General features: G+C 34.2%; 1 protein-coding gene across 9 annotated transcripts in view; it reads left to right on the top strand.

Annotated features, from left to right (window-relative positions):
• The window catches only part of WASHC4 (WASH complex subunit 4), a 63,520-nt gene that overhangs the window by 30,494 nt on the left and 15,530 nt on the right, over window positions 1-17,496 (top strand). For all 9 annotated transcript variants that reach the window (XR_010411372.1, XR_010411371.1, XM_064590691.1 and 6 more), the window contains exons 16-26: window positions 931-1,038; window positions 1,803-1,949; window positions 2,072-2,151; window positions 3,345-3,450; window positions 4,015-4,131; window positions 6,239-6,407; window positions 6,681-6,835; window positions 8,343-8,417; window positions 8,696-8,800; window positions 11,239-11,373; window positions 12,951-13,059. Coding sequence is in view for 7 of the 9 variants with exons in the window: in XM_064590691.1 (XP_064446761.1) it covers window positions 931-1,038; window positions 1,803-1,949; window positions 2,072-2,151; window positions 3,345-3,450; window positions 4,015-4,131; window positions 6,239-6,407; window positions 6,681-6,835; window positions 8,343-8,417; window positions 8,696-8,800; window positions 11,239-11,373; window positions 12,951-13,059 (1,306 nt within the window). In the remaining 2 variants the exon portion in view is untranslated. The remainder of the gene's footprint in view (window positions 1-930; window positions 1,039-1,802; window positions 1,950-2,071; window positions 2,152-3,344; window positions 3,451-4,014; window positions 4,132-6,238; window positions 6,408-6,680; window positions 6,836-8,342; window positions 8,418-8,695; window positions 8,801-11,238; window positions 11,374-12,950; window positions 13,060-17,496) is intronic.

Here is a 17,496-nt window from a genome sequence, read left to right as displayed (position 1 = left end):
CGCCCCTCCCTCGTTTTTCTTTTTTAGTTTACCGGATATGGATGAATCTATAAACCATTCATTGTTTAATTATATATGTTCTTGAAGTTTATATTAATGAAGTAATACTTCATGTATTTTTGACTTGCTTTTTTTTTAAACTCAGAATTTTGTATTTGAACATGTTGGGATGAATAGCTGTCCTTCATTCATTTTCATTGCTGTGTTGCTTTCCTGTGGATGGACCTTTGAGAGGTTTCCAGTTGTGTTGCTATTATAAACAAAGTTGCTGTTCTTGCATGTTTCTTGGTGTAATCGCACAAGAGTTTTTCTGAGGTGTTAATGTGTCTACTGGTGGATTGCTGGGTTGTGTATTCTGTACATGTTCAGCTTTTCAAGAGGATGCCAAATTGTTTCCTACCATTGTTCTGTCAGTCAGTTTACATACCTCCCCAATGGACTAGACTTCCCATGGTTCCCTAACTGGCCAACATTGGTATTATCTGGCTTTCTTTTTCTTTTTTTGGTGGGAGGCAAATGATTTTATTTGTAGTGTTTATTTCCCTGATTGTTGGCGATGGTGTCTTTTTTAAGTGTTTATTAACTGTGTTTTTTCTTTTGTGAAAATGAGTTCTTTTGTTCAGTTTTATCTATTATTTGCCATTAAAAATGTTCCTTTTTTTTTTTTTCCTGAGTACTAAACCCTTGTGTATGGCAAATATTTTCTCATACTTTGGCTTGCTTTTTTATTTTTTTAATAGTGGCTTTTGATGAACAGAAATTCTTAAATTTTAATGTAGTTGAATTTACCAATCTTACCCTATATCACAGTGCTTTTGGATCTCATTTACAAATTCCTTACCTAACCTAATCCAAGGTCCTCAAGATAGTCTATAATTTGCCTAAAAGTTTTAAGTTGATTTTCACAACATTACTTGTGGTTCTTTTTAGGCAATAGAGCATATGTTCTACAGAAGAAGCATGGTTGTGGCTGATTCGGTCTCACATATAACACAGCACCTTCAACATCAGGCTCTTAATTCTATTTCTGTGGCAAAGGTATGAAGTTTGTTATGTATTCAGCATAATTATCTTTTCAGTTTGCTCTCCTGTTGTTTTATATGTGTTTTTTTAGTTTAGTCTGTTTACTCCATACCTTCAAGTGTAATAATTCTTGGTCCTTTTCTCCATGGTATTTTATGATTGTTAATTAGAGCGATCAGGGTTATCTTAACTCTGAACATGCAGCATGGAATACATTAACACTCCTCTATTAAAAAATTACATTTTGTGGCTGAGTCTGTTAAGTGTCTGTCTTCGGCTCAAGTCATGATCCCAGGGTCCTGGGATCGAGCCCTGCATTGGGCTTCAGCGGGGAGTCTACTTCTCCCTCTCCCTCTACTGCTTACCCTGCTTGCGCTCTCTCTCTCTCTCTCTCTCTCAAGTAAATAAATAAAATCTTTTTTAAAAAATGACATTGTGTGTGGTTTTAAAATATACCTCTTCTTTAAAGAAATAATTTCCTTATTAAATTAATATAGAAATTTTAGAATGTGGCCTCTGCTATCTTGAACTGCCTCTCAAAAAGCCTAATATGGAAATTTAAAAACATGCTTAATACATCTGCTGTCCTTGACAGCATTAAATGGTAATGTTATAGAAGTAAAGCACATAACATCAGAAAAAGCTGAACAGGGAAAGCATTTGTCTAAGCTCTCTTAAATGGAATTGTGGAAAAGATTACCCTGAAGTTTTTCTTCTGAGTCTTTTGTTATTCAAGAATGAAACTGTTATTTCTTGTTTTTTCTCCTTTTATCTTTTAGAAAAGAGTAATTTCTGACAAAAAATATAGCGAACAGCGTCTTGATGTGCTCTCTGCTCTAGTTTTGGCTGAAAACACTCTAAATGGACCAAGCACAAGGCAACGACGACTTATTGTTTCTTTGGCACTAAGTGTTGGCACACAAATGGTAAGTGTATTGCTATTATGGAGGGAGAATGAGATCTGCGATTTCACATTTTACTTGTTATTGACCTAAGAAATCTGTCCTTACTTTGCAACTTCTCTGTCATTCTTTCCCCTTCCTGAAAGAAAACATTTAAAGATGAAGAACTCTTTCCACTGCAAGTAGTCATGAAAAAGCTGGATCTTATCAGTGAGCTTAGAGAAAGGTAAGTAGGGATATACAATGATACTCAAAAGGTAAGGTAATAGAAACATCAATTTTTTGTTTAGCATAGCAAGAGAAGAAATATAACCTAGATAGACCATTAGTTCCTCCTTGTCACTCCTTTAGCATGACCAAAATGAGACTGTGACTAGCGATCATATTTCTTTAGTTTTGCTTCTACAGTAAGGAGGTGGCTTCTGGAAGAACTCCCATGAGAATGTGATACCACCCCTAGAGCATCTGCTAGACCCTGATGCCTATTGGGTTTACTGTCATTGTCCACTAGCATAGTGGACTTTAAAATTGCTGCTTTAAAACAAGGTTTCATCTATTTGTGAGAGACTTAGAGAGTCATGTCACATGTCACATTCTGTAATTTTATTTTGATACATGAATTGGAATTCACTTAAATGAATTAGTTTTTGGAAGCCCCTTGTGACTTTATTATTTTCTTTTTATTGAGGAAGTAATACGTTTCTTGAAGGGAAAATGGGTCTTCTGAATTTTGATTCCCAGGTGACTTAAGGTTACAGCACAGTTTTCATTTAAAGCTTAATGTTTGAAACTTTAACGTTTTAACTCATTTAAAACTTACTGTTTTTTGTTCTGAGAACTTGAGACTTTTGTAGTTAGTAGCATTTAACTTTCTATCTTTGGAAGAAATAGTGAGCCTGCTTCATTATAAGATACTTAATGATCATTTTTTTTGCTGCAGAATGGTGTGATATGGTCATTTGGCAAAGATTATAGACAGGTTAAGTGTAACTGGGTTTCTGATTTTGTTTTGTTTTTGGTTTTTTTTGTCACTTTTTTAAAAAGGTTCTGTTTTTCAACTTTGAGACAGGTAAAATGGTGCATGTGATACAAGTATTATAAGTTCAGTCATACCAAATAATATTGAAAATTTTAACTATTTAAAAGTTATATCATTTTTCAAGTATGCTTTAGAACTAAAGCATATATGCAGAATTCTGACAATATCAGATATTGGAATGTTTTGTTACCCTTGTTCAATCTGAAAAATACTTATCTTTTGGCTTTTCTGTACTAATTTTGGGTTATGTGATACAGGGAATAAAAAATGGGTAAGACTGAGCTCTTACCATTATGGTATAGAATGTTGTTCCTTTCATTATTTTTGGGATGGGGGGGTGCTTGAGTTTTGCTACCACTAATTACTACTTTACATTGTAGAGTCCAAACACAGTGTGACTGTTGTTTTTTATACTGGCACCGAGCTGTCTTCCCAATTTATTTAGATGATGTATATGAAAATGCTGTTGATGCAGCCAGATTACATGTAAGTGAAGAATAATGTAAAAAATAATCCATCATTTTTAGTCACCATACAAACCATTCTAATTAGTTTTAAATACAATCATTTGACTTAATAAATCATTTTAAAATTGACTGCTAATGTTTTTACAATGCTGTGCATATTTAATAAGCAGTTAGTTTAGTTAAATTTGATATTAATGTTAATGAATTAACTTTTTTACTCATATTCCTATCATTCTCATTTCACTTGATTTTAGTTTATGTCACAGTAGTCTGACATTTACTTGTCAGCAAGGTCTGTGTTACTCAGATCTGTTTCCTTACGGAAATAAGTATTTGAATGCTCAAGACAAAGGATAAGTAAATGTGAATTTTTTTTGATTCAAAGTATCTGCTTTAGAGAATAAAATCTGGCTCTTATTTAGGAAAGTAAGACAGACATGTTAAAAACACTCTTCAAATTGAGATTTTGTCTTTAAAGATAGATAATTAACCTTTGTGATAGTCCTTTTTTTTCCCTTTGTGATATTTCTTAATTAGAGCTCTGGTTTTTTGAAATTCATGAACATTCTGATTTTCTTTTTAGTACATGTTCAGTGCTTTACGGGACTGTGTACCTGCTATGATGCATGCAAGGCATTTAGAGTCCTATGAAATACTTCTGGATTGCTATGACAAAGAAATTATGGAAATTTTAAATGAGGTAATATATTCGAGATTGCATTCCAAATACATGTTTTAAGCTTTTCAATATTTGGAAAAACTTCCTGGATTGAAGCAGGCTTTCATTTACATATATGTTATATATTCATATTCATATCTCATAATAAAATTTATGAATCACTGTCTAGAACAAAGGATTTCTTTTTAGTTATACTATCACTATTGTGCTAAATTGGTCTTTAATTCCTAATTTTTTAAAAAATATTTTTTATGTATTTTTTTGAGAGAGAGAGAGAGAGAGAGCATACAAGCAGGGGATGGAGAGGGACAAGCAGACTCCACACTGAGTGCGGAGCCCAAGGCAGGGTTCAATCTCAAGACCCCGAGATCACCACCAGAGCCAAAATCAAGAGTCGATGCTCAACTGACAGCCACCTAGGTGCCCCTAATTCCCATTTTTTTATATAGAAATTCAGACTAGGAATTTGGAAATTGGTTTGAAAATTGAGTGCTGCTAATGGTAATGCAGTTACTGCAACTTAACTACCGAAATTTTACTGAATTATTTGGCGCGTCACTGACTAAAATTTTCTGTTTATTTAAATTTTCTAAATTTAAAAGATTTACTTGTATAACAAATAATTCAAATGCAGTGTAATATATACCTTCTTGTTTTAATGGAATGCATATTATAAACACTGATATCTTTAAATTGTCATCTAGCAATGTTATATGGAGGGAGAGATTAAAAATGAGTAAACTTCACAATATAAACGATATTCAGGTTTGATAAAATTGTGAAAAAGTTTATGTAATTTCTTGTATTAACTATTCTTATATGTATTTTATAATAACATACATGTTTGGCCAGTATTTAGAACTTAATGGTAGACCAGAGAAGATGATAAATTTCATTACCTTTAGTGCAATGAATTTTGTGATTTTTTAAAAAAATGATTATTATAATAAGGAAGCTTTTTTTAAAGATTTTATTTATTTATTAGAGAGCATGCTTGGTGGGAGGGGCAGATGGAAAGTGAGTGAGAGGATCCCAAGCAGACTCCCTGCTGAGCATGGAGCCCAACATGGCATTTGATCCCATGACCCCAAGATCATGACCCAAGCAAAAATCAAGAGTCAGATGCCCAACTGACTGAGCCACCCAGGCACCCCTATAAGGAAGCTTTTTAAAAAATTTCTTCTCTTGGGGCACCTGGGTGGCTCAGTCGTTAGGCATCTGCCTTCGGCTCAGGTCATGATCCTGGGGTCCTGGGATCGAGCCCCGCATTGGGCTCCCTGCTCGGCAGAAAGCCTGCTTCTCCCTCTCCCAGCGCCCCCTGCTTGTGTTCCCTCTCTCGCTGTGTCTCTCTCTGTCAAATAAATAAATCTTTGAAAAAAAAATTTTTTTTTCTTCTCTTGCTAGTTCTCAGGACCTTTCCTTCTTAGCTACTGGTTTCCATAAATGTTATACTTTATATTGTTTATTCATGTTCCTTGTAATGAACTCATCAGACATTAGCTTTTGAAGTTCTTTTCAAGGGTTTTAAGTATTAATGAACATAAAAATTTAGAATTTATCTAACTGCTCCCTGGTCAAAAAATCATCAGTTTAGTTTATTTTGTTTTAAAGATTTTTATTTATTGGTCAGAGAGAGAGCACAAGCAGGGGGAGCTTCAGGCAGAGAAAGAAGCAGGCTCCCCACTGAGCAAGGAGCCCGATGTGGGACTTGATCCCAGGACCCAGGGATCATGACCTGAGCTGAAAGCAGATGCTTAACTGACTGAGCCAGCCAGGCGTCCCAGAAAAATCGTTGGTTTAAAATGGAGAACAGGGGTGCCTGCCTGGCTCAGTCAGTGGAGTGTGTGACTCTTGATCCCGGGGTTGTGGGTTCAAGCCCCACATTTGGAGTAGAGATTACTTAAAAATAAAAAATCTTTAAAAAAAATAAAATGGAGAACAAAGTAATTTTCACTTTGCCAATAAAAATATTTTACCATAGCTTATTTAGACTTTTAAACCAGTTTGACAAATTTTTTCATCATTGCGCTGATTATAAAACTCTAATGGTCAAGCATAGATGCCTTAGAAGAACAATGCAATTGGAATATCATTTTGAAAAATTAAGGTATCAATTCTTTGTGCATAGCATTTACTGGACAAATTATGCAAGGAAATAGAGAAGGATCTGCGACTTTCTGTGCACACTCATTTAAAACTGGATGACCGAAACCCTTTCAAAGTTGGCATGAAAGACCTGGCCCTTTTTTTCTCTTTGAATCCAATTCGATTTTTCAATCGTTTCATTGACATTCGAGGTAAGTGTTCTGTTTTCCTTCTTAAAGTCATATTCTGTATCTGTTTGCCCTTAACTATTAAAGAACAAAAAAACAAAACTTTGAGGGTATTTTTGTATTACTCATTTATTCTTTAATTCGTTTTTGTTTCTTCATTTTTATTTTCCTGGTACCTTATTTTAAAGGAAGAAATTTAATGTTCAAAGACAAGTTGTTTGCAAAAAGTTTCATTTCTCTTGCTTTTTTACTTTTCATGAATCAAAAATTTATTTTTTATTAATTATTTTTTTGTAGCTTATGTAACTCACTACCTAGACAAGACTTTCTACAATCTAACAACAGTGGCTCTTCATGACTGGGCCACTTACAGCGAAATGAGAAATTTAGCTACCCAGCGTTATGGATTGATTATGACAGAGGCTCATCTTCCTAGTCAGACTTTGGAACAGGTATAGTATAAAGTGTTTTTAGCATAGTGTGTTTATAGCAGAACAGCGTTTCTCTAAGCAGTCTTTTTTTTTCTTTTTACTTTATTTAGCATGTGTTTATATCTCAAAATATTTGCTATAAAAACTACATGCTTGACAAGAATAAAAAATTAGATGGTGTTAATTTGCTTTATGAATAATTTACCACAGGCTTCCTGTTTACACTCTGACTTTTGCTGAACATCTGAAATCTGCATAGATTTAGATACAGTGTTTCAGAAACACTGGGATTGTGAGGTGACTTGTGCAGAATTGTAAAAAGTTTAGTCAAGATCACAGTTAAGGATTTTAAATGTAGATATAACATAGGCTTTAATGTCTTAGGAAAAAATGGTTAAATGTATATGATTATAAATTTATTCTTACAATGATGAGTGCCTACAAGCATTTGACTTTGCTAATTCAGTGAGCTAATTTACAATATGGTAGTATCTCATGAGTGCAAAAGTTAAAGTTTTCAGTTAATTTGCATGTATTTTTTCTAAGAAAAACCAAAAATAGTATTTATCAAAAAACATTTATTCAGTTCCAAAATTTGAGGATCATAATTTTTCCTCCATCCTTTTGCATTTCTAGGATCAGTTTGTATATCCTTTCATTCATTTATACATTTAGTATTTACTGAAAAGATGCCAGGCACTGAACTATGTTTTGGGACATTAAAAACAAAACAAAACAAAAACAATTTCAGCTCATGTACTTATAACCTAGTAGGAGAAAAAGTAAGTAAACAGATTTTTAGGTTGAAACATGAGAAAAACGATAATAAAAACTTTAACGGGTGTTGTGATGCTCCTTTGAGCCCCAGTTAGAAAAGCTGTGGGACAATTTATATGATGCCATTAGACATTAGAGTAATAGCTGAAGAATGAAGGATTCTTCATAGGTAACTTGTATGTTAAAGGTGGTCTAGTGTAATTTAAAGAAGCATAAGGATTTGGAATTCGATTTTCTAAAAATTCCCAGGTCTGCCTTTTCCTAGCTGTTTGACCTTGGAGAACTCCTTTAGCTTCATTTTCCTCAGTTGTGGAATTTAGAAGACTAATACCTCATTTTTTTTTGAGAATTACATATAAAGAACCTTGCACAGTGCCTGAAAAACAGTATGTATTTTATAAATATCACCACATATCCTGACTGCCTTTTAGAATCTGGCCATTAGTTTATTTAGTAAAACATATACAGAAGATCTTGGGAAGACAAACAAATATTCTCAAGAATGGTGGGGAAATGATTGAGTCATGAATCTCTGAAATTTTAAACATAACTCTTCTTGTCTTTACAGAAGGGATAAGAGAACAAGCAGCCACGTTTCCCCAAGGAGATAGTCCTGATTATAGCAGTTAGAAGGCTTTGGTCATACCTTTTGTATAGTTTTTTAAAGTAATTTAAAAATATTGTTAGTAAGTCACTATATTGATACAAGTCTATCTTCAATAATAATAGAACTTTGTGGGTTGTTTTGTAGGGCCTGGATGTTTTGGAAATTATGAGAAATATCCATATATTTGTGTCTCGATACCTCTATAATCTCAACAATCAGGTGAGTAGGTTTTAAAATTCTTTTTAAATGTGGGTGGATGTATAGTAGGGAGTCTGAGAGGCAGAGTTGATTCTCATTAGTGAAAACTAGTGAAATAAAGTGGAATATAATTGTTTAGAGATCATCTTTTTATTCCTTTGCTTTGATTGTATTATCTTCTTGAATGACTTTCCAATTAAATTATCTTTAATAAAATAGATTGTAAAATTTTCTTTGTATAACTGACCAGTGTTGCTATGGATTGTGTTGTTACTTAGCATAAGTTTGTTTCGTTGCAGATTTTTATTGAACGAACAAGCAATAACAAACATTTGAACACTATTAATATTCGGCATATTGCTAATTCAATTCGAACACATGGCACAGGAATCATGAATACAACAGTAAGAACTTTTTTGGGGGGGTTTGGGTGGGTAATAGACTCCTGTTTAATTTGGTAGTTTGGCAAATAGTTTTCTCATAGAATATTCTGGTAAACATATACTACTGCTTGTTTATATTATACCTGAGTTTCCATCTTCTGGTTGGTGTAATTAAAATGTCGGGGGGGCACCTGGCTGGCTTAGTTGCTGGAGCATGTGACTCTTGATCTTGGGGTTGTGAGTTTGAACCCCATGTTGGCTGTAGAGATTACTTAAAAATAAAATCTTAAAAAAAAAAATGGCACTAAAATTGTGTTGGATGTGATGGAAGCTCAGTGATACAAAGGCATTTTTGAATATCTTACCATCTCAGGATCATCATTATAAACAGCATTGGAGATTTGAGCACATTGACATAAATATATGTATCTGTGTGGATTGTCTGATATTCTTTGAAAGTTGCTTTTGCAAGCAAATCATTGATAGCAGTTTATTTAACATCAGTCATGCTCTTTTTTTGGGGGGGAACTTAATAATTATTTGATATCCATAAAAGTAGAAATTTTCTAAAAATATTTTGAATTTTAGAAGTGGGCCTTCTATCACTTGAGAGACTCACTTGAATTTGTATGCTATTTTTTCTTCTGCGGACAAGAGAAGTCTTTGAATTTACCTGGTTTTCAGGATACACTTAACTTCTCCTTGAGGAAGAGTATGAATGCTTAAATAGTAAACTATTATTAAGCATATTTGAAAGTAAGGGAATAAGAAGGAGTTATGTAACTGGAAATTACATAGGGATCATTTTAATATTCGGTAGGGAAGCCATTAAAGTACTTGAGCTGATAGGAGATGTGATTGGAGTTCTGTTTTAGTGGTTACCAATATAGAAATGAGACAGAGTTTATAACTTAAAATAAGGAGTCACCTGGTAGAGGTCATGTCTGAACTTTTCAGGATAAATAAACTCTTCTTTGACCTCATCTGTTAGATACTCACTCATTCATGTAATAGATATAATTGTGTATGTATTTTATCTGAGGCACAGTGCTGGGCACTATGGTGAGAAAAACAGTTTGTGCTCTCATGGTGATTATACTCTAGCATGGGATACAGTCATTTATCAGTTGATCACACTAGTGAATGTACATTCCTGATGTCTGGTGATGACTAAGTGAGTATAGAAGAGATAAGATCAGAGACTGGCAGTTACCCATTATTAAGAGTGGGAAGGATAAAGAAGAGACTATTTCTGCTAACACAACTACTAGTAAGGAGATCAAGAAAAAGCAGTGTTTGAGGATCATAGGGGAAGGGAGGGAAAAATGAAACAAGATGAAATCAGAGGGAGACAAACCATAAGAGATGCTTGACCACAGGAAACAAACTGAGCGTTGCTGGAGGGGAGGGGGATGGGAGGATGGGGTAACTGGGTGATGGACATTAAGGAGGGCACATGATGTAAGGAGCACTGGGTATTATATAAGACTGATGAATCACTGAGCTCTGCCTCTGAAACTAATAATACGCTATACGTTAATTGAATTTAAATTAAAAAATAATAAATGAAAAAGCAGTGTTTAAGCCACAAGAAAAGTTATGAGAAAGCACCCATTTCTAAAACTGGGTAAATGAAGACTGTTTAAAAAAAATGGCATATATTTGCCAAAACAGTAGTTTTTGAGGGTGGAGGAGACGAAGACTAGTACAGGGCTTTCATCCTCTAGGACTCCCATCCTCTACGTTATTATGGCTTTAATCTCAGCTCAAATTCAACTTTTTCAGGGTTTTCTGAGTCTAGGTCAGGGCCTTTTATTATTCTCAAAGCACTGGCACTTCTCATTGTATGAATTATTGCAGTTGAGATTTAATAATTTATTTAACATATAATTGTTTAAAATGTCACTCCTGCTAGAATATAGACTACATGATGACAAGCACCATGTCTAGCATGAGAGCAGATAGACCGTTCCTTGCACATAAGAGGTGCTCAAAATATCCCTGGATAAATAATTGAATGTCTTCCTTCAGGAAAGTTAAAGAGCACCATGTTTCTTACTTCAGTATCATTCTAGACATGTAGATTAGTAAAAAGTAGTCTTGCAGATGGAGGATCAGAAACTTCTGATTGTGGTTTATTACTTAAAAACTAGTGTGTTGAATCTGGTTTTTTGATTCTCACTATAACTCTTACTTCTATTAGGAAAATATTTTCCTTTTTTTCCCTTTTTTCCCTTTTGTGTAGTTAAAATATTTAAAGGGAGCTTATAGAAATTTCTGTAAACTTGAGCAATAAAAAAACTTCATTTATTATGTCCAGTGTGAATTAGACTTTATAAATATTAGACTTTATGAAAACTCATATAAATTAGAGTTGATAGATAACTGTTATTCAGTCACATTGATTTTAGATTAATTTTTATATTAACTGTCCAATTTTTTGTATTTTAATTTTATAGGTTAATTTCACCTACCAGTTTTTGAAAAAGAAGTTCTATATATTCAGCCAATTTATGTATGATGAACATATCAAATCTCGATTGATTAAAGATATTCGGTTTTTCAGGGAAGTCAAGGACCAAAATGATCATAAGGTATTTTCACATATTCTTTTTAAGGTAGTTTGACTGAACTGTTGAGTGTATAGCAGATGTTTATGCTGAAGTTCATTATGAGACTCTGTAGTGGAGTTTTCTTTTTTTAGGTATTTTTCACAATAATGTCTCCTAGATCTGGCCTCCAAGTTTCTTGTATTTCCCCTTATAATATCTTACTCTTTGCATTCTCTGTAGGCCACAGTGTAAGGATCGGTATAGCCAGGTGTTAACTTTTCTTTCTTTATTTTAAATAACGCAGAAGCAAAACATGCTTACTTTGAAACATTTAAACAATATAGAGTGCATAAACTAAATGATCTCCCTCATTTCTCTTCCTCCCAATTCCATCTCTGGAGGCAGTTGCTGTTAACATTCTGATGTGATGCTTCTAGATGTCTGTGTGATAAACGTATCTATTTGCACCTACATGTACTGCTTTTTTTCCTAACAAAAATGGTGTAATACTACACACATTATTTTACAGTATACTTATCACAGTTCTCTACATATAGATCTGCCTCATTCTTTTTAACAGTTGATAGTAAAGATGTATACTATAACTTATTTAACCTTCTCCAGCTGACAGATGTTTAGGTTTTTCTGATTTTTTAGTGTTATTAACAGTACTGCAGGTAACATCCTTTACATATTTATCTGTGAATTTGGAGACTATTAAAATTCTGAAAGGTGAATTGCTTGAAGAGAAATTTCTAGGGCACAAAATAAGAATATTTAAAATTGTGATACATGTTGCTACACACCCTAAAAACACTGTACCAATTGATATTCCCATCCGTAATTTATAAGAATGCTGTTTTCCCTTCACCCTCTGGACTGAGTTTTGTAATAATGAAGAGAAATCTAAGTGGTACTAGTATAGAGGCCTGTAGCCGTGTGGATAGAGAACCAACATGATTATTAGGTGGGTTTTATATTTGATTTGCAGCATACATTCCTAGTAAAATAACTAATAAAATTATAGATTATAGTTATCAGAGAATTTAATTATCTCCTTTTTATTGGAATAAATTATATTCAGAGAAATAATCATTCTCTTGTTTGTAAGAATTGTGTCCACTTGCTATTAATATACAATGAGTAATTTCCTAACTCTTTTAATCAGCTGAGACGTGAAAAATCATTTTTTATTGGTGCAATTAGAAATTTTAGCTCAGCTAATGTGTATTATTTGGGAAGGAGTATGTTTATATATATAATACCTATTCAACCCACAGGAACTTGGTTGGACATCTCTGAAGAAATGTTTCTAGGAGGAATTGGTTTGTCTATCTAACAGAGTAGTTGGATGTTGGGAGACTAATAATGGTGGTGGAAAACTTAAATTTGGTGACTTTAATAATTATTTTCCTTAGCTATGGCAAAAAGAAATTTATATTGACCTTGAACATTGGTAGTTTTTGTGCTGTAAATTTTTTGTCATTAGATTTGAGTGGTTTTTTTAAGGACAATGACAAAATTAGGAAGGCAAGTGGTATTAGCATGGTTGATTTTATAGGCATTTTATGCTTTAGGGGTCTTTATTAATAAAGGTAGTCTTTAAATTATCTCTTTAGTATCCTTTTGAAAGAGCAGAAAAATTCAACCGTGGCATCAGAAAACTTGGAATTACCCCAGAGGGACAAAGCTACCTTGATCAGTTCAGGCAACTCATCAGCCAGATTGGTAAGTTTTATTATAAAAGAGTTGGGAAATAAAATACAAATTCCAAGAATCTTTCTCCTTAAATATCTCATATAAATAACTCAATATCTGAGTGCCTGAGATTGATTTTATTCCACTAGAGTAATGTTCTTACCAAAAGTTTTTCAAGTATGATTAGACTGTTGGTACAGAAATAATTGATACCCTGTGGACTAATATGTACCGAATAAAACCTCTTCAATTAAATTAAAAATATATTTAATTCATCTCAAATATCCTGCTCATAATAGTCAGGTGGTAACTATTAGGTACTTACCCTGTTCATGGCACTGCTTTGGGCTTTAGAAACTGGTTTCCTGGGGCACCTGGGTGGCTCAGTCATTAAGCGTCTGCCTTCGGCTCAGGTCATGATCCCAGCGTCCTGGGATCGAGCCCTGCATCAGGCTCCCTGCTCCGCAGGAAGCCTGCTTCTCTCTCTCCCGCTCCCCCTGCTTGTGTTTCCTCTCTCACTGTGTCTCTCCCTGTCAAATAAATAAATAAAATCTTAAAAAAAAAAAAAAAATCTGTTAGAAACTGGTTTCCTGGGTGCCTGGGTGGTTCAGTCGGTTAAGTGGCTGCCTTCGGCTCAGGTCATGATCCCAGGGTCCTGGGATTGAGTCCCGTGTCGGACTGTCTGCTCAGCACGGAGCCTGCTTCTCCCTCTCTCTCTGCCTGTGCTCCTCCTGCTTGTGCTCACTCTCTCTGTCAAATAAATAAAATCTTGGAAAAAAAAAAAAACCAAACTAGTTCCCTGAAGTTACAGCCTAAGTGCAAAGGTATAAAATAATTTATGTGAAAAGTTAATTAATATAAGTAAATAAGTTACATTACTTACAAATAAGTTTAATTAAAGATGAAATGTTAAGTATTATAATTTTCTGTGTTATATCCTTCCATATTTGTATATTATTTCTTGAGTTGTCCTGCCTCACAGGTAGAACTTGTCTTCTGAAATGTGTTATATTTAAAAGCAAGAACTACATTTAGTAATCAGAGATTAACAAAGCTGTACTTATTTGAGCTTTCCACACACATTATTTCTGGTAATGTCCTCACAAAACCCCTATGTGAGAGGCGTGTAATCATCATTTTAAAGATGAAAAAAGAGAAACTCAGAGAAATAGTGTTGCTAGGATTTAAACTGGGTTTTTTAACTTAAGTCTAAAGGTATTTTATCTTCTTCACAGTTGTAGACTCCCAAGCAGTTAGTAAATTCTTATTGACTACAATTTGGTAAAATTTTACTTCCTGAGATTCATTCATTTATCAAACATTTACCAGGAATCTGTTGTACCAAATACTCTTCTAGGTGCTGAGAAAAGAGATAGCCTTCATTCTCGAGGGGCTTTAAATTTACTAGTGGGGAAGATATTGGAAGGATTTAGTTCTGGAGTAAAGTTACTGAACACTAGCTTAAGCTTTATAAATTAATTGGTTTACATATTAGGCATTTCTATTATGTTATTAGTACAAGAACTTAAAGAATTTTACATTTGACTTTTTAAATTTTAAACAATTTAATAATGAGGTATTGTCCCACAAGTACAGTTTTCTTTGTAGAGACATTTGATGTCATATTAGATTGTAAACTTCTGGAGCAATAGATCTTAACCCTTTTTGAGAATCTGATGAAAACTCTGGATTGGTTTCCTCCAGAATCATATACTATACATACAGTTTTGCATGTTATTATACCAGAGTTCAGGTGCTTAAAGTTAGAGTCAATGGACCTCAGATTAAGAGCTGTTTTTCTAAAGCATTGTTGCTTAAAACTTCATTTATTTGCATACGAATGTCAGAGGTTTTTTTTTCCCACATGTGAGTACTGCTTGCCCTATTACTTAATGTTTTTATATTTTTAAGGTATAATTTTGTCTTATGAAATAATCTTTAATTATGAGCTTACTATGCTAGTCATTTTCCCCCAGTACACATCAAAATACACATATTCCCCCCCAATACACAAAAAATAGTGTCACCTCAGTTGCCACCAGGATGCGTTCAACATTTGGTGAATATTATCCTTTTCACTTTGTTCCAGGATTTTATTCTTTATTCTCTTCTTAGAAAATATAAATTCTCAATCTCCTTATAAAGCATAGTAATGTGTTTTTGAGTCTCTTAAATATCTTGAGAAAAAGAGTAAGAAATCTGAGAGTTGGGAGCAAAAGGAAAAGTCCTTTTGTCTAATAACCTGCCTGCTGACATAATCACCACAACCACTAACATTTATTGAGCATTTACTATGTGCCAAAGCTTTTCTGAGTGCTTTATTGGTTCTAATTCATATAAAACTCACAGTGCTATGGGTATTACTACTCATTCATTCTTCAGGTATTTATTGAGGACAACAAGGCATTAAACAAAATCTCTGCCCTGTAGAGCTTAATGAAATAGATGAGGAGACTGAGATACAAACTTTATAACTTGACCTAGATTTTCTTACTAAAAAGTGGCAGAGTCCATTGAACCCAAGAAGTCTCGCTTCAGAGGGTTCCTCCTAACTGTTGCTCTATACTTGCCTCTCACTAGCACATTTCAATCTGCCAGATATTGTTCTGCCAATTGTAGGAAAACAATGAAACCAGGTGTTTTATTTTTCTAAGATAGGTATTATCATCTGCATCTTAGAAGATGTATCTCTCATATTGGGATAAGCCTAAAATAGAGTAATACTTACTTTGAGAGTTGTTAAAAAAATTAGGTGAGATAGTGTATGTAAAGCATATATTACTGTAATGATTATGAAATATTAACTGCTTCTTACCTTTTTGTCCGTTCTTTCTCCCAACAAATTTCAGTTCATTTGAGCAATATACAGGTGACTCTTGAACAACATGTGTTTGAATTGTGCAAGTCCTCTTATATGCAGATTTATTTGGATGAATATAGTGCAGTACTGTAAATGTGTTTTCTCTTATGATTTTCTTAACATTTTCTTTTCTCTAGCTTTATTGTAAGGACACAGTATATAATATACGTAACATACCAAAAATGTGTTAATTGACTATGTCACTAGTTAAGGCTTCCGGCTAATAGTAGGCTATTAGTAGTTAAGTTTTGGGGGAGTCAGAAATTATATGCAGATGTTCAGCTGTGCGGATATGGGGGGTTCGGCGCCCCTAACTCCCATGTTGTTCAAGGGTCATCTGTACTATTGAATTCCTACTATGTGCCAGGATATGTTGGCTCTAGGGATGGAGCAGTGAGAACAGAAGCTCTGTCAGGGATTTTGCATGCCAGTTGGGAGAGACACAAATAAAAAGATACAGAATATGTCAGTGTCAAGTGTTGGGTAAGGAGATGTAATAGTTTTGGGCAGTGCCGTTCGGTGATGTTCAATGTAAGCTCTAAGGAGGTGACATTTGAGCATAGACCTAAATAACATCAGGGAATAAGCCATGTGCATATTCAGGGAAAGAGCATATCAGAGAGAGGTGACAGTAAGTGCCAAAGTCCTGAGTCTGTTTAGCATTTTTGGGAAATAGGGGCCGGAATGGAGGAGTTAGTAAAGTCCTGAGTGGTGGGGCAGGATATCAGAACAGTAGCAAGGGGCAAGATCACACAGGGCTTTGTTGACCACATAAGAGATTTGGATCTTATTGAGATGGAAAGCCATTGTAGAGTTTTCAGAAAAGGAAAGGATATGTTCCAACTTAGTTTGAAAAGAACCATCAGCGCTGCTGCTATGTAGATATAAGATTGGGAGGTAGGATGCTGAAGGTGGAAGGAGGGAAATCAGGAGGTCTTTACATATTGCAGAGGTATAGGCAAGAGATGTATTGGTTTGGTATAGGGTCATAGCTATGAACATGAAAAGTGGTGGGATTCTGGCTACATTCTGAAGGTAGAGCTAGTATAATTTGCCCATTGATTAGATGTTAAGTATGAAAGAAAGAAAGGAGTCAGGGATGACTTGAAGACATTTTGCCTGAGCAGTTGAAAGGATGGAAATGTCAGTTTCTTTGAGATAGGAAATATAACAGGGTGAAGGTCTTGAGTTTGACTTGAACATATTAAATTAAAATTTTTTCTTAGTCATGAAGGCATAGGCATTGGATTAAAAAACCGGGAAGAGTAATCCAGGCTGGAGGTATAATTTGGAGGCGTCAAATAAAGATTTCTTGATATCATTTCCAATTGCATGTGTGCGGGTGGCGAGGGGAGGAAAGAGAGAGGGAGGCACTCGATGTGATAATGAAGAAATTATTGACTATGTTTTTTAAAAATGTAGTCATTTAATGAAATTGTTTATCAAATGTCAGTCACATTTATTTTTTGATACAGCTGTGTATAAGTATATATATTTATATTTTAGGCACACTAATATGTAAGTTTTACTTTTATGGAGCAAGAACTAAAGTAAAGCAGAAAAGAATCCTTTGGTACTTAAGAGTGGTGAAACCTGGTAATTGACTG

This window comes from Mirounga angustirostris, unplaced genomic scaffold (assembly GCF_029215605.1).
Source record: "Mirounga angustirostris isolate CCGP_5_RB_7025 unplaced genomic scaffold, mMirAng1.0.hap1 SCAF_5, whole genome shotgun sequence".
Taxonomy (NCBI): domain Eukaryota; kingdom Metazoa; phylum Chordata; class Mammalia; order Carnivora; family Phocidae; genus Mirounga; species Mirounga angustirostris.
The sequence above is the reverse complement of the archived record's forward strand: the minus strand, read 5'-3'. Positions and strand labels throughout refer to the sequence as shown.